The 20,974-nt window shown below is 41.4% G+C and overlaps 1 protein-coding gene across 1 annotated transcript; it reads right to left on the bottom strand.

The window, feature by feature from the left end:
* Positions 1-16,557: 16,557 nt before the first annotated feature.
* LOC149162466 (uncharacterized) lies at positions 16,558-20,217 on the bottom strand. Its single transcript, XM_089435186.1, has 2 exons — positions 18,960-20,217; positions 16,558-16,634 (listed from the first exon to the last, which is right to left on the bottom strand). Exons 1-2 carry the CDS (start codon positions 20,215-20,217, stop codon positions 16,558-16,560), a joined length of 1,335 nt encoding a protein of 444 aa, XP_089291312.1.
* Positions 20,218-20,974: the final 757 nt, after the last annotated feature.

Raw genomic sequence — 20,974 nt, 5'->3', positions numbered from 1 at the left:
TCACAAATTTTATCCAAAGTGTCATGTCGAGTCTTTAAAATATCCAAATCTTTAAAAGGGTCCTTCTAATGGTCCTTGTCCCATGTCATCTTCATCAATTTAGAGGCAATTGGAACAAATCCCACCAGTGATAAGGTCTTGATGTCGCTTCTCAACTTGAGATTTAGATATATGAAATCCTCATTCAACCACCATAACTACTTTATTGACTAGAACCACAGGCATAATTGGATTAACAGTGACATACCCAACCCCTTACTTCCCGATTAGGGCTATGGTGTTTATCTAGACTCGACCTTCAATGTTAATTATGAATATTGGGTTATCAAATTTACTCTTTATTTTACTACCTTAAACCTTATTTTGACACGACCATCATTTTCTACTCATCGAGAGATTTTTAGTGATATAAGATTTACCTCATTCTAATTATGGGCGTATAATTATGCCCATTTGAAGTTTTGCCTATTAAGGGCCACATCATCAATCTGTATCACCATGTTCCCTTACCTCACTAGTCAACATCCACCAGATTGCCTTGCAGATAGGTATATCAACTTTCAGCTCTTAAGCAAGGCGTCTACTATTTAAACAAGCCTGTCCCAACTCTGCCTGACTTGGCATTGGGTTGTCAATTAATACAACTCGACCTTTTCATCAACTTTGGTCACTTTATAGACTTATCAGATTTTGTGAGTACAAGCTCCTAGCCTCGAACTTTGTTATAGTTTTGTCGAATGGTCGACACTCAACACGCTAATAGGGCGACATATGTATGTTGATTAATGGAATCCAATCTCCATCAACTAAATGGTGTTTCAGGCTCTATCAGGGTTTAAGTTCAATATGCAATCTCAAACCTCTTCGTAGCCTGACACTTGACAATTAACCTCTCGACATCCGGTATCCATCTCACATACCACTCCGGCTTCCATTTGGCCACCACCATAGTATCAATGCACACTTTGATCCATGTCACCTTGCCACATCATCTAGCTAAATTAATGCCACATTGTGTCGACATTAGCACCATGTCATCCCCACGTTAGCATGACATTAGTGCCATGTCATCTCCACATCAACACCACATCATCTACACATCAACTCCATGTCAACACCACATTAGGCTATGCCACATTAGGTTTTTGATTGGGTTTAGCACTATCAGGGAAAAGTATGATATTCATGTTCCAAACACCTAATTCTCAAAAGTGGACAACCCGACTCATTGATACATCTTTATCGTTTGATAGTTCTCCAAATTCTGATAACTTACAATCTTGGTGAGTTCTATCACCATTGGGTTACCAAAATCCTAGAACACTTAGTGAACATGCAAATTGCTCAGCCCAACTTCCGACATCCGACATCCTAATGGGTCAATTTCCCATTAATTGTTGTAATCTGCTTCCTGTTTACTAACATTTTAGGTTCCATTAATATACAATTTGTGTGACATCATGCACATCACGATGACCTCCAATCTCTTGATGACTCGATCCCATCTTTTGACAGTTCTTGAACTTCCTGTTAACTAACAAAAGTGTGTGTTCTATCAATATCACGGATTTTTTGTGGCCGTTACTAGTTAATTCCTTCTAGGTACTGATAGGATAATAAATGATAAGCCCCTTGTTGACTAACTCTTGGTCACAACCCCCTCATCGACCAAATGAATAGGTGTTGAGGTTGGGGCCTCCAAACCCCAAATTTCTCTCTGGCTTGAAACAAAATAGTTCATCCCAAAATTCTCATTCAACCTAAAACAAATGATCAATCCTCAAATTCTCTTCAACCCAAAACCAATTGGCCAGTCCCCAAATTTCCAAGGGGCGATTCCCAAATTTCTGAGGTTTCCAATATAGTGATTCTTGCCAATTTTTTAGAATTTAAGAGACTTTAACAAGGAAATGAAACTGCGTGGAAGACTTCTGAAGTGATAAAGGTATTCACCAACCATGAGGGCAGTTGTACACTCCATCTCTTAACCACTTAACCAATCATCTTCTCATGTGAAGCTAGAGAGGCCATTGCATATGATTTGCATCTTCTGAGGCCTTCAAACCTCTTTTCCAATCATCTTCTGTGAAGACATCACTCATGTAGGTTCTCACCTTGTTGTCAAGGCTACTTGCCTTGATTCCAAATCCAAAGAACCAAAAAGACCTTTTGAATCTACATTAGACATAGGATCCTATGGCATGTATAGAATAGGGCAAGCTCATTAATTAAACTCCCCGAAATCTCATTACAACCAACTAGACATCAAGGCCATCCAATAAACTGAGGGGTTAATTTCTCATCTCCTCAACCTTCTTCTTATTTGGTTAGGGCCAATAACATCTAGGACACTAACAATAACGAGGGCTATAGGTCTATCCATCCTATCCTCCTCAAGAACATCACGAGAGCACATAAATGGTTTCATGCAAGACTAACCTATGAACGAACAAACGAACTAACAAACATCAAAGCAAAGCAAAAGCAGAAGTGAAAGTGAAAGCAAAGCGAGCAAGCAAACAAACCAACAAACAAATCATGTAAGTAGACAAGCATGCAAGCAAACAACTGAAAGCAAACACTACTCCTACTCCTACACTAACTGTGCATGGGATTGATCACGTGAAGTGATACTTCCAATGCAGCCACTGGCGCATTGGTAAACCCATGTTAGTGAATCTTTGGTCCACGAGCAAGCCAGTTGTGCGAACCAACAAACAAGAGAGATATAACAATGAAGAGAGCCATTCAAAGTGCTCACGGAACATAAGTGAGTGCAAGTGCATGACGAGCAGCCCGTGGACTCATCATGGTGCTGGGTGACACTACGTGCAACTTTTAAGCACAAGCACACTCTTGACTGTGACATGTAAGCAAACGAAAGAAACAAAGATAACTTGCGTCATGCACGAGTGCTTGCAATGTAAGACTCCTCCAATGCATGAGCAATGGGATTGTGCAGTTTGAGTGGAGGAAGTGCAATTTGTGAGTGGGATGGATCTTCAATGCATACAGATGAATGATCAGGAGCCTTGGGTGATTGAACAATTTCATGATCGGAAGTGATACTAACCCCAAGAGAGCTAGGACCTGACATAACCATCAGCTCGGGTTGAAGTGCCTTAACAGTCTTGGGTGTCTCAACTTCATCATCAGGTAGATCATCATAAACGGTGGCTTCGAAAGATCAACTGCAATAGAGTCATGATCATGATAAAAAATGGAAGTAAACGGATCACGATCGCCACGATCAGAAAAAATCAATGAATTCTTCAGCATCCTCATGATCAAATAAATCAAATGGAGGGGTAGATGAAAGGCGAACAAACTCATCCTCTGTCTCTGGAAAAGACAGATGAAGGATCAAGTGGATCTTCAATGAGTAACTTATCCTCTGTGTTCTTGAATGATGGACCAACATCCGGTGAGTCGTCTTGCGAGGGATCAACAATGGGTGCATCTATGGATGAAGACAAACATGTAAATCATGGATGGCAGGTTCACCAAAGAGGTTAGGAAAGAACAGAGGGGGCTTGGATGGAAGGGAGTCATCCTTCGTCGAGTGTTGATGCTCAAGCTCCCACTCATACTCTTCATGAATGACAGCGCATGTTGGTTGTGCAACACCAACTCCGTCAATGGGTTGCTCCTCGTTCACAACAAGTGAAGAGTCTGGAATGGATGAACACAAGACAACATCATTCGGAGGAACACTCGAGTGTGAAGACAAAGGTTGTAGACAAGCATGTGTTGGGTCCCTATAATACTAGTGATTACCCCATTACTATTGTAGTTATACCCCTTATTTATATTGTTGTGCCCCTATTACCCCCATATTGTTATTTCTGTGCCCCATAGAATCCCTCTATTGTTATTTTTGTGGCTTTATATTATTATTGTTAGGTCGGCTGGATTATATTGTGACTCCTTAGACTCCTATATATAGAAAGGAGGTTTGTCATTTGTATCATCGAAGAATTGTTCATTTATGTAATGTAAAGGAGGTTGCCCCCTCGAAGAGGCTGAATTCTAAGGCGTTGATATATCTTTTCTATCTTTTCTTGAGCTGGTTTCATAACATTTGGTATCAGAGCTTTGGATTCTAGGGTTTCGCTGCTCCAAACAGGTCATCGTGGCATTTTCGCTATAACTGTTTTTCTGTGACGTTTCAGAAGTCGCAAAAAAAACCCATTTGAGAAGAAATTGCGCTGAACCTTGGGTACGAATTTCAGAGCTTTTCGCGCGATATTTGCGGAGATATGATCTGAGGAAGTTGGTCTTTTTGCAAACTCCTGAATTACATTCAAAACAGGTGACCTGGGGAAAATCGTCATAACTTTCTCTCTGAGGATCGGATTGAAATTTCGTAAGAAGGTACAGAAAGAGGACGGACTGTAGTTTCTTGTGTGTGTGTTTCAGATTCAAAGGTTGAAACAGTGACTCGTGGGACGTCGTACAAGTTCGCTCTACTGAACCAGTCTAAAAGCAAGTCACTGTGGGAGATTTCACATAACTCTTCCTTGGAGAATCCTAATTGGCTCAGAATTGTGGCATTGGAAAGAGGACGCAGAAGGCTACTACAGGTAGCAATTTCAGAACTGGATGATCCAAAATTACAGAGATACATCAGATTCAATATCAGGCTTCTATAAAGCGAAAAAAGGTGTGTAGTTTTTTTTTAAATTTTTGTGTAAGCTTGGTTTAACGGAATTCAAAGGGCATAGTAAAGCATTATTATCGGTAACTGATGCCCCGAGGAAAGAAAATGCAAACACCTAGTAAGGAACCTGAAAGCTCTAGCATGACTCATGAAGAAGAGGAAGAAATGCTACATGATATATCAAAATTACAAGAACAAGTGCAACAAATGTCACGCTCACAAAAGCTAACAGAAGCTAAGATAAGTGGTGTGGAATCTAAGAAAATGGCGTGGAATCTAAGATAAAGGGCATGGAAGCTAAGATGGAGGATTCGATGGAAGAATTGAATAAGTTGCTACAAGAAAGGGTCACTAATGGTGAAAAGTTAGTAAAGGAAACTCATGATGAGAACAAAAGAAATGTTAATCATGATTCCATAGACGCTAATGTTGGATCGAAGAATCACCATATTCCAAAAATCGATATGAGGAAGTTTGATGGCAAGGATCCCGCCACATGGATATTACAGATGGAGCAATTCTTCAATCTCAATAATGTGCAAAACACACAAAAGGTACATATGGCAACTTTATATTTGGAACCAAATCAGTTTGTATGGTATCAATGGCTTTGTTCTCGTAAACAATTTATCACTTGGGCAATTTTTACGGAAGAATTGATAGCACATTATGAGGATACAAAAAGCAACACTTTTTTTAGCCAATTGATAAGTCTCAAACAAAAGGGTTCAATAATGGAGCACATTGAGGAGTTCCAAAAATTGAACATAAGGGTAAAAGATATTCCAGAGGAGCATAGGATTGATGTGTTCATAGGGTCTTTAAAGGATAATATCCAACATGATGTGCGCCTTTGGGAACCTGATTCATTAGAGAAGGCATTCAGGTTAGCAAGAAAAATGGAAAGCAAAATTATGGCAACTAGGAAGCATACCATTCACAACTATAAAGACGGAAGTGTTGTTGCCCATAGTCTTCCACAACCTACAAGGTTGACACCACAACAATTGGAAGAAAAAAGAGCAAAAGGGCTTTGTTACAATTGTGATAGCAAATACACAAAAGGTCATAAGTGTGCTGAGAAGAAATTATTCTACATAGGTTGTGAAGAGGAAGAAGAAAAGGAGCAAGAAAGGTCAAAAGAAGAGGATATATTCCAGGAACAAAGCCTAGATGAAGAACAAATAAATCCGACCATATCTTGTAATGCATTGGCGGGAATTACCACTCCTCAAACCATCAAGATAGAAGGACAAATCAAGAAGAAAAAGGTAATAGTGTTGATTGATTCAGGAAGCACCCACAATTTTATTCATTGTAGGGTAGCAAAAGAATTGAATTGCTTCCTATATCCAGCACCAGAGTGTCAAGTGATGATTGCAAATGGAGGAACAATAAATTGTTCTGGAAAGTGCCATAATATCAAGCTATCCATGGGAGAATATGTATTGACTAGCCCAATGCTTTCCATTCCAATGGGAGGTGCTGATGTTGTACTAGGAGTCCAATGGCTACAATCCTTGGGTACAATAGCTTTTAATTTTCAAGAACTTTTCATGAAATTTTCTGTGGAAGGAAAGGAAGTTGAATTAAGGGGTATTGCAGGGAAACCAGGAAAGATAATCAGCTCTAGTGGCATGACAAAGCTTCTAAAAAAGGAGCAAAGAGGTGTAATTGCACAATTATGTTCGCTAGATGTTTCCACATTGGAATCATCTATTTCTCCAGATCTCCAAAAAGTCCTGGACAATCATTCCAAGGTATTTGAGACTCCCAAAGGTCTCCCACCTATGCGTGATCATGATCATGCTATTCATCTGATTCCAGGAAGTGTTCCTCCAAACATCAGGCCGTACAGATACCCATATGTCCAAAAAAGTGAAATTGAACGTATGGTTGCAGAAATGCTAGAGGCTGGTATAATTCAACCAAGTCAAAGTTCTTTCTCAGCTCCAGTAGTATTGGTGCACAAGAAGGATGGATCATGGCGCATGTGTCCAGATTATAGGGAGCTCAACAAGATCACTATTAAAGATAAGTTTCCCATTCCTGTCATTGATGAATTACTGGATGAATTGCATGGATCAATTTACTTCACCAAGTTGGATATTCATTCGGGATATCATCAAATCAGAATGAAGATTGAAGACATTCCGAAAACGGCATTTAGAACTCATGAGGGTCATTATGAATTTTTGGTCATGCCTTTTGGCCTTACCAATGCACCTTCAACATTTCAAGGTTTGATGAATTCAATTTTCAAACCATTCCTTAGAAAATTTGTGTTGGTATTTTTTGATGATATACTAATCTACAGCAAGTCTTGGAAGGATCATGTTGAACATGTTGACAAGGTGCTACAACTATTGGAGGAGAAACAATTATATGCAAAAATATCCAAATGTTTCTTTGGAGTCCAGGAGGTGGAATATTTGGGTCATATTGTATCTCATGAAGGAGTTAAGGTAGACCCTAGCAAAATTAAAGCCATTAAGGAATGGAAAATCCCCACATCCATAAAGCATCTGCGAGGATTTCTTGGGTTGACAGGATATTATCGCAAGTTCGTTAAGAATTATGGGAGAATAGCAGCACCTCTAACAACATTATTGAAGAAAGATTCATTTTCATGGACTCCGGAAGCAACAAAGGCCTTTAAACATCTTAAAGAGGCAATGTGCCAAGCACCGGTCTTAGCTACACCGGACTTCACAAAAACCTTTATTGTGGAATGTGATGCTTCAGGAAATGGAATTGGTGCTGTTCTAATGCAAGATGAAAGACCCATTGCTTTTGAAAGTTGTCCAATCAAGGGAAAGTTTTTAAGCAAAGCTATTTATGAGAAGGAAATGTTGGTAATACTCCATGCACTTAAGAAATGGAGACCCTACCTAATGGAAAGACACTTCAAGGTAAAAACGGATCATGATAGCCTTAAATACTTTTTAGAACAAAGATTATCCTCTGAAGAGCAACAAAAGTGGGTCACAAAGATGTTGGGTTATGACTTTGAAATCATCTACAAAAAAGGGAAGCAAAATGTGGTGGCAGATGCACTCTCAAGAAAGGATGAGGATATGGAAGCATTGTTGTGTGCCATTTCTATTATCCAACCAAATTGGATAAACGAAGCAAAGGAGGAAAGGAAGAATGACGAAGAAGTGTAGGCACTTATTCGAAAGCTACAACAAGATTCCAGTACTTCTGATACATTTAGCTGGCAAAATGATTCGTTATGGTACAAAGATCGCTTATACCTCTGTAAGAATTCCCAGCTAAAACAAAAGATTCTTATGGAACTGCACACTTCTCCCTTAGGAGGGCACTCAGGATTTTTAAAAACTTACCACAGGGTTAAGAAGGAATTTTTTTGGGATGGCCTTAAATCAGATATTCAAAAGTTTGTGGCGGAATGTCTGGTTTGCCAACAAAATAAAGTTGAAACAATTAAGACACCGGGTCTATTACAACCTTTATCCGTTCCAAGCCAACGTTGGGAGGAGGTTTCAATGGATTTTATCACAGGTTTACCCAAGTCTGAGGGAAAGAGTGTCATGATGGTGGTAGTTGACAGACTTACCAAGTATGCACACTTTTGTGCATTATCACATCCATTTAAAGCCAGTACAGTTTCTGCTGCATTTATGGAAACAGTTCAAAAGCTACATGGAAACCCAAAGATTATTGTAAGTGACAGAGATCCCATTTTCACTGGAAATTTTTGGACATAATTATTTTCTTGTCTTGGTACTCAGTTAGCTCATAGCTCATCTTATCATCCTCAATCTGATGGGCAAACTGAGATAGTAAACAAATGTTTGGAAGGATATCTTCGTTGCTTTGTATCTGATAAACAGACACAATGGGTCAAATGGTTGCCTCTAGCTGAATGGTGGTATAACACTTCCTTCCATACAGTAACAAAAATGACCCCATTTATGGCACTTTATGGGTACCAACCACCATCAATCACATCATATTTAAGAGAAAATTCTAAGGTTCAGGCAGTAGAACATCACATCGAACATCAACAACAAGTCCTCCAACTCTTAAAGGATAACCTCGTGTTGGCACAAAATAGAATGAAACAACAGGTAGATCAACATCGCAGTGAAAGAAGTTTTGATGTAGGTGATTGGGTATTCCTACGGCTACAACCATATAAGCAAATGTCCCTAAAGCAAGCTAAGAAGGATAATAAATTATCACCAAAGTATTATGGTCCGTACAAGGTGTTGGAAAAGATTGGTACTATGGCATACAAATTGGAGCTTCCTGTAGCTTCTCGATTGCACCCAGTTTTCCATGTTTCATGTTTAAAGAAGGTTATAGGCGACAAGCTCCCAGTTCAAACAATATTGCCAGAACTTGATGAGGAAGGAAAAATTATATTGGAACCGGAAGCAGTCACAGAAACAAGAACTCGACAGCTACGAAATCGATCAATTTCAGAGTATCTTATCAAGTAGAAGAACTTATCCGCTGAAGATTCGACATGGGAGGATGAGAAGTTTATGCAAAAGTATCCAGAACTGCTAAAGCGTTGAGGACAACACTTTTTTGAAGGAGAGTGGCATGTTGGGTCCCTATAATACTAGTGATTACCCCATTACTATTGTAGTTATACCCCTTATTTATATTGTTGTGCCCCTATTACCCCCATATTGTTATTTCTGTGCCCCATAGAATCCCTCTATTGTTATTTTTGTGGCTTTATATTATTATTGTTAGGTCGGCTGGATTATATTGTGACTCCTTAGACTCCTATATATAGAAAGGAGGTTTTGTCATTTGTATCATCGAAGAATTGTTCATTTATGTAATGTAAAGGAGGTTGCCCCCTCGAAGAGGCTGAATTCTAAGGCGTTGATATATCTTTTCTATCTTTTCTTGAGCTGGTTTCATAACAGCATGCATATGAGAACTCGAAGGACTCACAACTAAACCTGCACGAAAATTGAGTGAAGTGATGTTGGGAGAGTGTGAAAGATGAACAGGCGTGTGAGGATGCTCTTCAACATCACTTGGCAGTGGTGGAGCTGTTGAATGAGAGGAAGGTGGACAGTTCAACATCACTTGGTAGTGGTGGAGCTGTTGAATGAGAGGAAGGTGGACAGTTCAACATCACTTGGCAGTGGTGGAGCTGTTGAATGAGAGGAAGGTGGACAGTCAGTTGAGACGGTGTCTGCATCCACATGAGATTGCGCAGATCCATCAATGAATTCTGTTGAACGAGGCTTAATTTCAAGCTTTCTCTTGGGACAAGAAGATTTCTTAAGGCAATACTCGAACCGGTCCCAAAGATAAGAAAATTTCATTTGGCTCCTCGGAGCTTGAAACTGCAAGTCACGGAAGCGTTGCCAAAAATCAATAATTGATTCATGCGGAGCCCTCCGTTGCTGTAATAGTTTCCAGTTAAGATGGTCTGGATCAAAATGATAGAACATGTCTTCAATAAGATTAGATAAGTGCTCAAATGAGTGCACGGTGTCAGCTGGTAGGCTGAGCAACCAACGAAATGGAGATTCACGAAGTGTCTATGCAAGCAATGAATTGGCTTGTTTGTCAGAAAACTCATCTTCCTCATGAATCATGGAAAGAAAGTTATGTAAGTGCTCAGGCCAGGCCACTTCGCCTTCACCATCATACGTGTGAGTGGACAAGAGATTGAAAAGATTTCTCATGATGGAGACATCTTCACGATTCAAAAAACACCGCGGGGGAAGAAGAGTGCAAGACTCCATGAAAGATGTGCAAAGGTTCAAAACTGGATGAGAGGACATAGCTTGTCATCAGGCCCTCCTTCTAGCGCCAAAAATGTTGATGGTGCTGGACCCACCAACATGTCAGGGGGATCTCCCCGGTAAGAAGTCCCAATTAGATCTCAAACCGTTTGGTGTAGGAGTCCCAACAGTGGGTCGTAAGGTAATGCCTTGACCACAATGTCGCACAGAGGCAAGTAAGATAACTCTGTCAATAGCAAGGGTGTGACGGCTGTAATGAGTCAAGGAAGGTGCAAGAGAGGTTCTAACACAAAGGGGGTGGGATGAGTGCGCCCCTTGACAACTTGTATCAGTACTCAGCTCGGAAGGGAACACACAAGCAAAGATGCATCACAAGCTGAAAAGCAAAGCAGTCGATAACCCAAAGTGATGGTTAAACCAACAACACATTTGCAACAAGATTCTTATAATTGCATACGAATCAGTTCATACACAAATACGTAAGTTAAACAACATATATCATTCAGGCAACCAGAACAGTTCAACTACAATAAGAACATATGCATGAAAATGTGTTGGCTCTTATTATATAAAGAAGTGTAAGTTCTGATCATACAATACATCCATGTAAACTTGCTAGCCCCATCAGTGAAACTTTACAGCCACATCCGCCTGCTCCTCCAAAGAGATGAATTAGCTTCGTGCAGTGGAGAAACCAAGGTGCATTACAATATTGTCCAAGCTCTCTTCAAGATAGTCTTAATAGAAGCTTGGCTGACCAAAAGCCCTTATAATGAGTTATGAAGGACTATTTATAGCAAAGGGTGGGGTGACCCTTGACATTCCCCTTTGTGACAGTTCAACTACCCTCATGACTCTTCGCCTACTCTATGAATGTTACATCAAAATATTGACACTTGACTTACACTTGACATGACTCAACATTACAATGCACATGTACTCATGTGAGACAACATGGCTTGAGAAAGCCATGCAAGACATCATTGATGCTCGGTCTGTTGTGATGAAACCAACTCTTTGACATGCTTGTGATGGTGAAGGTGGTGAGTTGATGCTAAGCTTGGTCATCCGTGATGGTGTGCATGCACCTCATGGTGACATCCTACTGAAGCGAACTCTTGCCTCCGTTGCAACTGGTGGATTGGTTTGGCCTCTTCATCTAACTCGTTTGCTAACATGCACATGATCTTCTTGGGTGCAGTTGAACCGACAAAACACTGATGCATAGTGTCCATGTTGATCTTCAAGTGTGTGCTGGTGGTCATGCGCATCAACTTGCCGAAGTACATGTTCAACTCCAATTGGACTTGCTTCTTGTCTTCGCCTTGGTGAGTGTGTTGAATGGGTTGGATTGCATGTGTGCGCACAATGACATGCATGTTGTTGAAACCCTTGGATGCAATTAATAACACTGCTCACCATGTTTGCTCCGTGTTAGCTGCTGGGATGTATCTTTAACTTGTACGGGCACAGTTTCATTTGTGAGTGCATGTTGCACCCATTGTTGTTCCTGTTCCTACTGCAACTTATTCGTCTGTCTGTGCAGCTTCATGTTTTTCTTGAGTTTCTACTTCAGCACATGCAACTCGTTCTCTGTTCCATTCTCTGTTTTCATGTGATCTTCATGTCACGTCATCACCTCATATCCTGAGTCTCCAAAGTTGCTTTAATTATCGGTGGATCTGCATGATGTTGCAACTTCGTTCCGCCTTTGTGTTCTCAACAACCTTCCTCTTGCATTCATTGCATTCACTGCACTCGCTGCGTTTGCTGCATTCATTGTATTCACTGCATTCGGTATGCTGCCTTCAACTGTTGTTCATGATGCTGCTTGCTGTGATATCTTGATGTTCTTGTCTACGGACAACTTGATATCTTCGTGAATAGGCAAGCTCATAGACATTTGATCGACTGCATCTCTAGGTGTTCTCTGAACGGTGTTTTTGACTCTGCTCTCTTGGAAACCATTGTACATGCACTGCTGAGAGACAAATGAACACCTGCAATACCTGGAGACATGGCAACACTCATGGCAAGCAATCTGTTAGTCGAAAACCAAAATGAACTTGAGAACTGACTTGCAACATACCTATGTGACTGATTATGAAGGTTGCACAATTTCGGTTGAGAGGTTGGGAGACTGACTGCCAAGACTGCGCAAGGCACAGTCTGGGCTGCTGGGATATTGACTGATTGTTGGAACTACGCAATGCATAGTCCAGTCTGGTTGCTGACTGCTGGAATTGCGCAATGCGCAATCTCAGCTGATAATGGTTACAGGCTTAGTGACTACACTGCACAATTTTTTGAGCCAGCAGTCATTGTCCCTCAAGATTGCGCAAAGCAGGCCTGGGGAACAACTGTTGGGAAGAAATTCGCATTTCTGGAGAGGAAGGCAGAGCCATCCCTCTCAGGATTGCGCAATTTTGTCTTGGTGAGGCTCTTGGTGAGGCAGAGTCCGGGCTAAGGCTGTCCAGACTCGCCGATGAGCAACTGAAAGTGAATGTGAGTGTGAATGCATGGTGATATTGAGTGTAAGCATAAGTGAATGATCATGAATGCAAACGACAAATGATAGATTCAGAAAATGGAACAACATGCATGTGGGTGAGGCATGTCGCCGAATCAGCGACCGTTCGTGAAAAACAGTTTCATGCATGCGACAACAGTGAGATAGCAACGAAAACTGAAATAATGCTAGGACAAGCTAATATACATGTAAATGACAATAAGCGCTCACTGAAATCAAGCAAACATTACTCATACAGGCAAAAGCACAAAAAGCAACAGAAATGCAACACAAGGCATGGGAAGCAGGCTTACCCCAAAACAACTGAGCTGAATGTGTCGGCTGCTCCTAGATGTGATGTGGGATGTCAGAGTTGCAAGGTTGATGTGAGGAATGAGCTCTGCAACGTCGGGTTGATGAGTTTCGATAACATCGAGGTTGTGACGCGCATGCCACAAATCTAGTGAAAGCGGCACTTGGTGGGAGGTTTCTGAAATGATTCTTGCATGTAACCTCCAACTGCTAAACATAAATCCCTGAAACAAGGGATTCCTTTGCGTGTTGCCTTGGGAGAAGCAACCCATGCAGGCAAGTCTATTTTGCTCGGTCCCGGAGGGAACCAGTCAACTCAGTTACACATGCAAGAGACTGCTCGACTGCTTAAAGGAAATGCACATTTTTGGTTGGGAGTTGGGTTGACTGCCCAGGAGGGCTGCGCAATTTCTGGGCAGAGCAACTGATTGTTGCCCAGATTTGCGCAAATCTTGGGCTAAACAACCTTGCTGGGAAATTTGCGCAAATCCTGTTGGGAGTGTTGGCTGGCAGGATTGCGCAATCCTAGAGCCCAAAAGGCTGCTAGAGAGGATTGCGCAATTTTCTAGAGGGAAGGCTGGTTGCCCTCCAGAAATGCGTAATTTCAAGGGGAAGCTGCTTAGCCTACAGCTGGACCAAGTTCAGGGGAACAACCTGTGAGGGGAATGGACCAACTGTAATCGTCAGCCTGTCTTTGTGCGAGGAAAACATTGAAGCTTGAGTACTTGACAAAGCAAGACAAAGTGTTGTGAAAGGTTGGTAAAGAGGCTCCAAAACAGACTAAGGCAAAATTTTGGAGGGTGGTTGTAGCCACTACAACATAACCATAAATATTTTATACGAAAACTCCACATCTCCCTTGTTGCAGACCCTCCATGCAACATAAACCTTTGATTTTGCAAATGAAGAATAACCCCATATTGAATTTGATATATATATCGAATTCAATACATTTTATTTTAGTACTTCTCCACATTTTGTGGATGGTAAACTGGGTAAACTATCGCTCTTGATTATGGGGCCATGTTCCAAGGGAATTGAAGAAATTTGAACCCATGATCAGTGACAACTAGCAACAATATCAAAGAACTTCACATTGGGCTCTAGACCACTTGAGCTAACCATTGTGGTTGTTACATTTTATTTTTCATTATAACAATTTAAAAAATATTAACATTTTTTTTTGTCATTTAGAGGAATCCACAACTAAGCGAAGCTTGTACTCGTGTGACACAAGGTCGATTTCGACCACTACTAGTATAACCTCTAGGTGAACCCATATGTGCCCCCACACATGCTTCATATGGTGCATTAGGGGATTTGAACCCCGAACCTTAAATTTGCACAATGACTTTATAATATACGATTACCAATCAAACTACACCCTAAGAACAAAAAAAATTATAACATTTTTTTGTTTTCTAGTTTATGTGAGTCCTGAGATGACTGACACTATTAATTTGTGGCTTGAGTAGTTGTGACATAGGGACATCTAAGCTGTCAAAACCACTAAAAGATCACACCTAACTTGGGCTACACTAACCCTTAACATAACTAGATTTTTTTTTTTTTACAAAGTCGGGTGCTATATTAAGGTCTGAAATAAAAAAGAGGAGTCAGATCTCCGAAGATACAATAAGTGCCGGATACAGCTTGGGTTAATAGAGTTACAAAATGAGACTCTCTCTATTACCCTTGTCCTACTTGTTCTGATTCTAAAACTACTATAGCTGCTATAGATTCTTACAAACTGTCCTAACCAAAATTTACATTTAAAGACCATTTTAGTCGATTTCGATATGGCTAATTTGTCTTGCAGTAGACTCCTCCGGGTTCGGGTCCGCTTCTGGTTGTTTGGCACTTGAGGAGCTGGGTGCCGCTTTGTTTCGTTTATCCATCATCCATTGCAGTATTGAAATTGATTCTTCTGCATGGCTGCAACGATTTGCTAAATGACGAAACTGTTCATGCAATGAAGACACCCTGTGCAAAAACAGATCTATTTCAGCTCTGTATTTTTCATTCAGAATGCGGTTCTGGTCTTCCAGCCTTGTTTCGAGGATCTTTTGCTGATTCTCCAAAATGCGCTGCTGGGCTCTAACTTCTTCGAGTTCTGCTTGCAAATCTGAACAATGCAAGCAATCTTCACTTCGGTCCATTGGGATTGATAAGGGGGTAAAGAAACAGGAAGGAGGGAGCAGAGAGGTAAAAACGTGGCAGTCAAACTGAATGGGTGAGATAGGAATGGCAGCGGGAATTAAGATTATAAGAAGAGACCAGGAAGCACATAAAACAGGGGAAGTATACAGAGGAGCGGACTTTGGGGCGCTATGGATGAGAAGCGCAGCATAAATCCAGATCAGCTGAAAGAAGCAACGGCTTGCTATACTCCAGACATTCAAACCCGAGGAATCGTTGAGATTAAGACAGAGAAGAGGGAGCTTTCTGCAAGAACTAGGGGACAAGAAAGGCTAGTTGTGGAAAAGAGAGGGATTCACGACAGAGGGATTCGCGAAAGAGAGAAAGATAGTGCCAGAGAAGGGAAGAGGGATGTTGATTAAGTAGCAGAGCTGGTGATCAATTAGGCGGGATCCAGGTTGATTAGTCACGGGAGGCTGAAGGGAAGTCTACTGACGAGTCTGAAAAGAGATCAAGTGTCTTAGAGAAACAGATCTGGTGAAAGATATGCCGGCGGGCATGATGAAGTTAACCTGGTTACTATGCCTTCTGCAGCCGTCGCGTCCATGTATTGCCCCTATGCTGATGGCAGTCCAGTTGCCGGCCCAATAAAAAGGACGATTACCAGGCCTGACACCGGATTTGAACTTGAAGCGGGAGATATCCATTGTGATCATGGCAGAAATTGGATCGATTCCCTGGAATTGCATCTGAAGGTGCCAGCGGGTCTTCCACACGCGTTGTTGGCGTGTTCATCCGCCTTTTTATTGAGATTTCGGAGGATGTGAAAATATTGGATGTCATCCATCATATGATGAAGGATTTGATTTCGTTTATTTACTTGTTGGAGCAGAATATTGGGAGAGTTTTGCTGCTGCGCCATTAATTGGATTACAATTGAGGAATCCCCGAATACTTGAGCTTTTTTAATTCCCATTTTGTCTAACTGGGTTAGACCTTGGAACAAAGCTAGAGCTTCGGCTCTATTGTTTGAGACTTCCCCAAGACTCCACTCGTAGTGGAGGATGCATGCCCCTTTGGGGTTTGTGATCAATCCCCCTGCTCCAGCGATCCCAGGATTCGATTCGAAGCCCCATCGAAAAAAAGGGAATATCAGTTACTCTTTTGAATCCAATTGGCGAAGTCCTAATTTTTTAGCCTGATTTTCCAAGACCTGATTTCTTCTTTGTTCTGAGCTTCTCTCTTATTGCCTTCTGGTACTTTGCACTGCCTGTGCAAGATATAACTAATTATGTCTCGCTCCTCAACACTGTACTGTGTAGCATCGATTTTGCCTTTGGTGTTGTTTGAGATAGTTTCCAAGGCAAGAGTTTTGGCTTTGTTGCAAGTGGTTCGAGTATTTGTACTCTTATCTTGAAATTTTTTTTTGTTCCTGGCAAGCCAGATTCGCCACAGCAAGGTGTGGGAAAGAGCATTCCATACTCTTTTCACCAAGTGATTTCTTTTTTCTTTCCAAGGGCAACTTTTCCTCCACTTGTATATTGTCTCTGCTATGGTATTCAGAGGGTCCCAGTTTATAGCTCCAATGAGAGACATCTTTCTCCAGCAATCGGCAACAAATGGACATTCTATGAATAGATGATACATTGTCTCTTCAGCTTGGCAGTAGTTGGGACATCTGGAGGGTCCATTGATACCCCTTCTTCTTACATTTTTTGCTGTTAAAATTTTGCCTCTCAGGAGAAGCCAGATAATTTTTTTTATTTTTGGGATAGATTCTGCTCTCCAAGCTAATTTCCAATGAGGCCATATATTGAATTGGTAGGTGCTGCTGCAAATTTGTTGGTGGCCTGCTTTGACAGTGTATTCGGTCCGAGAAGAATCCCAACGAAAGCCATCTGTTTCATATTCTTTAATAGGGGCTTTGTTGTGAAGAAGGGTCTTTAGGCAGCTGAGGCTGGGCTCTAATGCGTTAGGAATTTCAGGGAAGGTCCAGCCTGTCCAGGTACGGGAGTGAGGATCCCAACTGGAGATTTGGGAAAGATTGTAAATACCTTCCTCGTTAAGAAACTTAATGATTGGCTTGGCTTCTTTGTGCGTATTCAGAGGCTGGTGTCCCAATATTTTATCAACCCCAAAGTTTATGTCGTCTCCTCCCCTTGGGACTTTCGATAAATTCTGGATCATCATAGGCAGAGACTGTTTGCATAACCTCCAGATTTTGGTTGAGTCTCTATTTGGAATGTTGGATTCAAGAAGCTGCTGCCTGGGAAAGCTTAGATATTTGACCTCCAATACTCTTTTCCACCACATTGGAGGCCCTGTTATTAGCCTCCAAACAATTTTCGCACCAAAAGCCAGGTTCAAGAATTTTGGTGCTCTTATGCCAAGTCCTCCTCTTTCTTGAGTCTGTATAACCTGCTTCCATTTGACTAAACTGAACTTGCTTTTGTCACTCTTACCCCCTTGCCATAGGAATTGGCAAAGGGCAACTTCCAATTTATGATGAAAGATGGCAGGAGCCTGATATAAAGAGAAATGGTAAAGAGGTAAGGAGGTGATACCTAACTTTAGGAGAATGAGTCTGCCCGCAGGATTGAGCCATATTGTTCCCCATTGCTGCACTTTCCTTTTTACTTTGTTTATGATCCCATTCCAGGTATCAGCTTTCAAAGGTCCCAAACTAACTGGCATGCCCAGGTATGAAAAATGGGTCCAATCGATTTTGCAAGAAACCCCAAAAATGTTGGCAATGCTGTGGATAGTTTGATTTGTCGTATTCCATCCATAGATACAGCTTTTGAGCTGATTTACCAGTCCTCCCGAGTAGTCCATAAATTGATCTAGTAATTTCTTGAACCTTTTTGAAATTGTGATGGATGCACCTCCTATTAGCAGGGTATCATTAGCGAACTGGGAGTGGTTAATATTTTTAACTCCAGTCCCATAATTGATGCCAGTTATGAGTCCAACTCTCCTGTTGTGATCCAGAGCTTGGCTGAAAGATTCTGCCATAAGAATGAAAAGGTAGGGGGAGAGAGGACATCCCTGTCTTAGACCCCGGGAAGATTGGAAAGCTTCACAAGGTCTACCATTGATCAAGGGGGATATCCAGGGACCGGCTATGCATGCAGCAATGAGATTAATGAAGGAGGCTCCAAAGCCCATCTTTGTAAGGACAAAAATAAGAAGGAATGCCTGACTCTGTCAAAGACATTCGCTAGGTCAAGCTTTAAGACAAATCCTTTTTCTTTTCTGGATAGACTTGAATGGATGGCTTCTTGGACGAGAAGGATGGAGTCAGTGATATGCCTGTTCGGCAAAAAGCCTCCTTGGTTTTCAGATATCAAGGAGGGAAGGAGGGGCTTTAATCTTGTGGCTAAAATTTTTGTTAGGATTTTGTATGAAGAATTGCAAAGGGATATGGGCCTGAGTCTGGAGAAGGAAGAAGGGCGGTTTTCTTTGGGGATGAGGGCTAAGAATGTAGAGTTGGTGAATCCTCCAATCTTCCTTTTTCTTTGGACCCATCGGATCATCTTAGTCAGGTCTTTTTTGATCACATTCCAGTATTCCCTGTAGAAACAAATGGGGAAACCGTCAGGCCCTGGCGATTTATCTGGATGCAAAGACCAGATTGCTCTTTTGATTTCTTCTTCTTCGATGTCTTTATCGATGCTATCGTTCATTTCCTTTGTAACTCCTTTGGGCATGTGCTTGAGCAAGTCGGCATAGTCTTCTATTTCTTTATCCTCAGTCAGCAGGTCCTTATAGCGTTTAGTAGCTTCCTTCTTTATAGCCTCTTGAGTATTATGTTGATTTCCCTCATTGTCCACGATTGTATTGACATTGTTTCTAAGCTTCCGGGCTGTGGCCTGTTTGTGAAAGTAAGCAGTGTTTTTATCTCCCTCTTGTAGCCATAATTGTCTAGATTTTATACGCCATTTGATTTCTTCTTCCCTATTTATTCTGCTCAGCTGTTCGTATAATTCATTTTCTTGCTCTTTGCTTTGGTGTGTTAATCCATGTTCTTCAATTCTTGCCTGCACTTCTTCTAGCTCATTTTTAACTCTCTTTTTGTTTTCCTCTGGTTCTTGGTATCTTTCTTTGGCCCAATCTTTTAAAGCCTTCTTGGTTCTTTTTAATTTCATTTCCCAAATGAAAATAGGCGAGCCTTCCACATGCTGAATCCAAATTTCCTTGACAATTTCTTTGACCGCAGGTATTTGATTCCAAAGGGGGTTGAATTTGAATGGAATGGGCCCAAGAGGGCAGTGGTTTTCCAGAGTTAAGGTGATTGGGTAATGATCAGAGGCAGATGCGCTGAGGACATTAGAGTATCCTACAGAGAAATTTGAGAGGAGCGATATGTTAACTAAAAACCTGTCTAATCTTTCCATTATATTGCCACTGCCAATTCTGCGATTGCTCCAGGTATATTTGCAATTTTTGGGAATGATATCCACTAAATCGTTGTCCTGGATGATGTCCTCCAGGCGCTCTCTAAACGGATCTGAAGTAAAAGTGCCTCCCCTTTTTTCAATTGCATGCAGTATTAGATTAAAATCACTTGCAATTATAATATTTGGATTGCTTTCTCCATAAATGCTATTTTTAAAGTCATCCCAACAAGTTTCCTTTTCTCTATAGTGATTGGGTACATAAACATTGTAAATGATCACTGTCTGGCTGCTTGTGTTGCTGTCGAGAGCAGTTCTAATCCAGTTCTGATGAGAATTTGTTGCAGTGCAAGTCCATTTGCTGCTGTCCCAAATGGTAGCAATGCCTCCCGAGGCTCCTCTAGAGTCACTGATGTTGCCCGTGAATCTCTTCTGTTGTTCTATAATTTTTTTCATTTCATGTTGGTCTTGTTTTGTTTCTTGTATTAGCATTGTTTCTGGCTTCTCATTGTAAATCAGATCTCTGAGGGCTGCAATTTTAGAGGGGTGCCCTAAACCCCTGCTATTCCATGAAAGGATTTTCAACATGGCGCATTGGGTGTGCGAAGAGGTGCTCGCCTCTCTTGGTCTTTACCACTTATTTCTTTCTCTTGATGTCCATGGATAAAGGATTCTATTGGAGTTTGCGTTCCCAGTGCTATATCCTTTTGGGCATTCTCCTCCCTATGTTGTTTAGCGGTTTTTCTGCCTGGCCCTGTTTTTTTGAAAGAATCACTGGGTGCTCCATGCTCTTTAGAAGAGCTTCTGGTAATCCTTGAAGAGAGGGACTCGAAGGGGGGTTGAGAAGAGGTGATCTGAGGTTGAGAAGAGGTGGTCTGAAGTTGAAGGGAAGGAGGGGGCTCGGAGGAAGGAATATCAGGGGCGGAGTCATCTGTGGAAAGGATCAAAAAGGGATTGGAAGAGGGGGGAAGGGGAGGATCAAGAGTAAGGGTTTCTGAGGGGTTGGAAGGTGGGGAGGAGGGGCGTTGTACAGATGGCCCAGGATTGCCAGAGTCCTTGGATGGTTTAAGAGGAGGGGCTGATTTCTTTTTTTTGACAGGTTCCCATTGTCCATCTTGCTCTTCCTTATCTGCATTTACAGTTTTAGTACATCTATTAGCAAAATGCCCGTACTCGTGACATACCTTGCATTTAAATGGTATCTGTTCGTAAT

Source organism: Pinus tabuliformis, chromosome 5_2 (genome assembly GCF_031772625.1).
Source record: "Pinus tabuliformis cultivar Carrire ecotype Pingquan chromosome 5_2, CPIR1, whole genome shotgun sequence".
Taxonomy (NCBI): domain Eukaryota; kingdom Viridiplantae; phylum Streptophyta; class Pinopsida; order Pinales; family Pinaceae; genus Pinus; species Pinus tabuliformis.
Note: the sequence above shows the minus strand (reverse complement) of the source record. Positions and strands in the feature narration are given on the sequence as shown.

Bases quoted from the DNA above. Each gene is read 5' to 3' on its own strand.
- LOC149162466 (XM_089435186.1), bottom strand. From the start codon at position 20,217: ATGAAAAAAATTATAGAACAACAGAAGAGATTCACGGGCAACATCAGT. The intron at 16,635-18,959 runs GTTTCCCCATTT...TATCTTGCACAG, and splicing joins TAAATCGCCAGGGCCTGACG to GCAGTGCAAAGTACCAGAAG.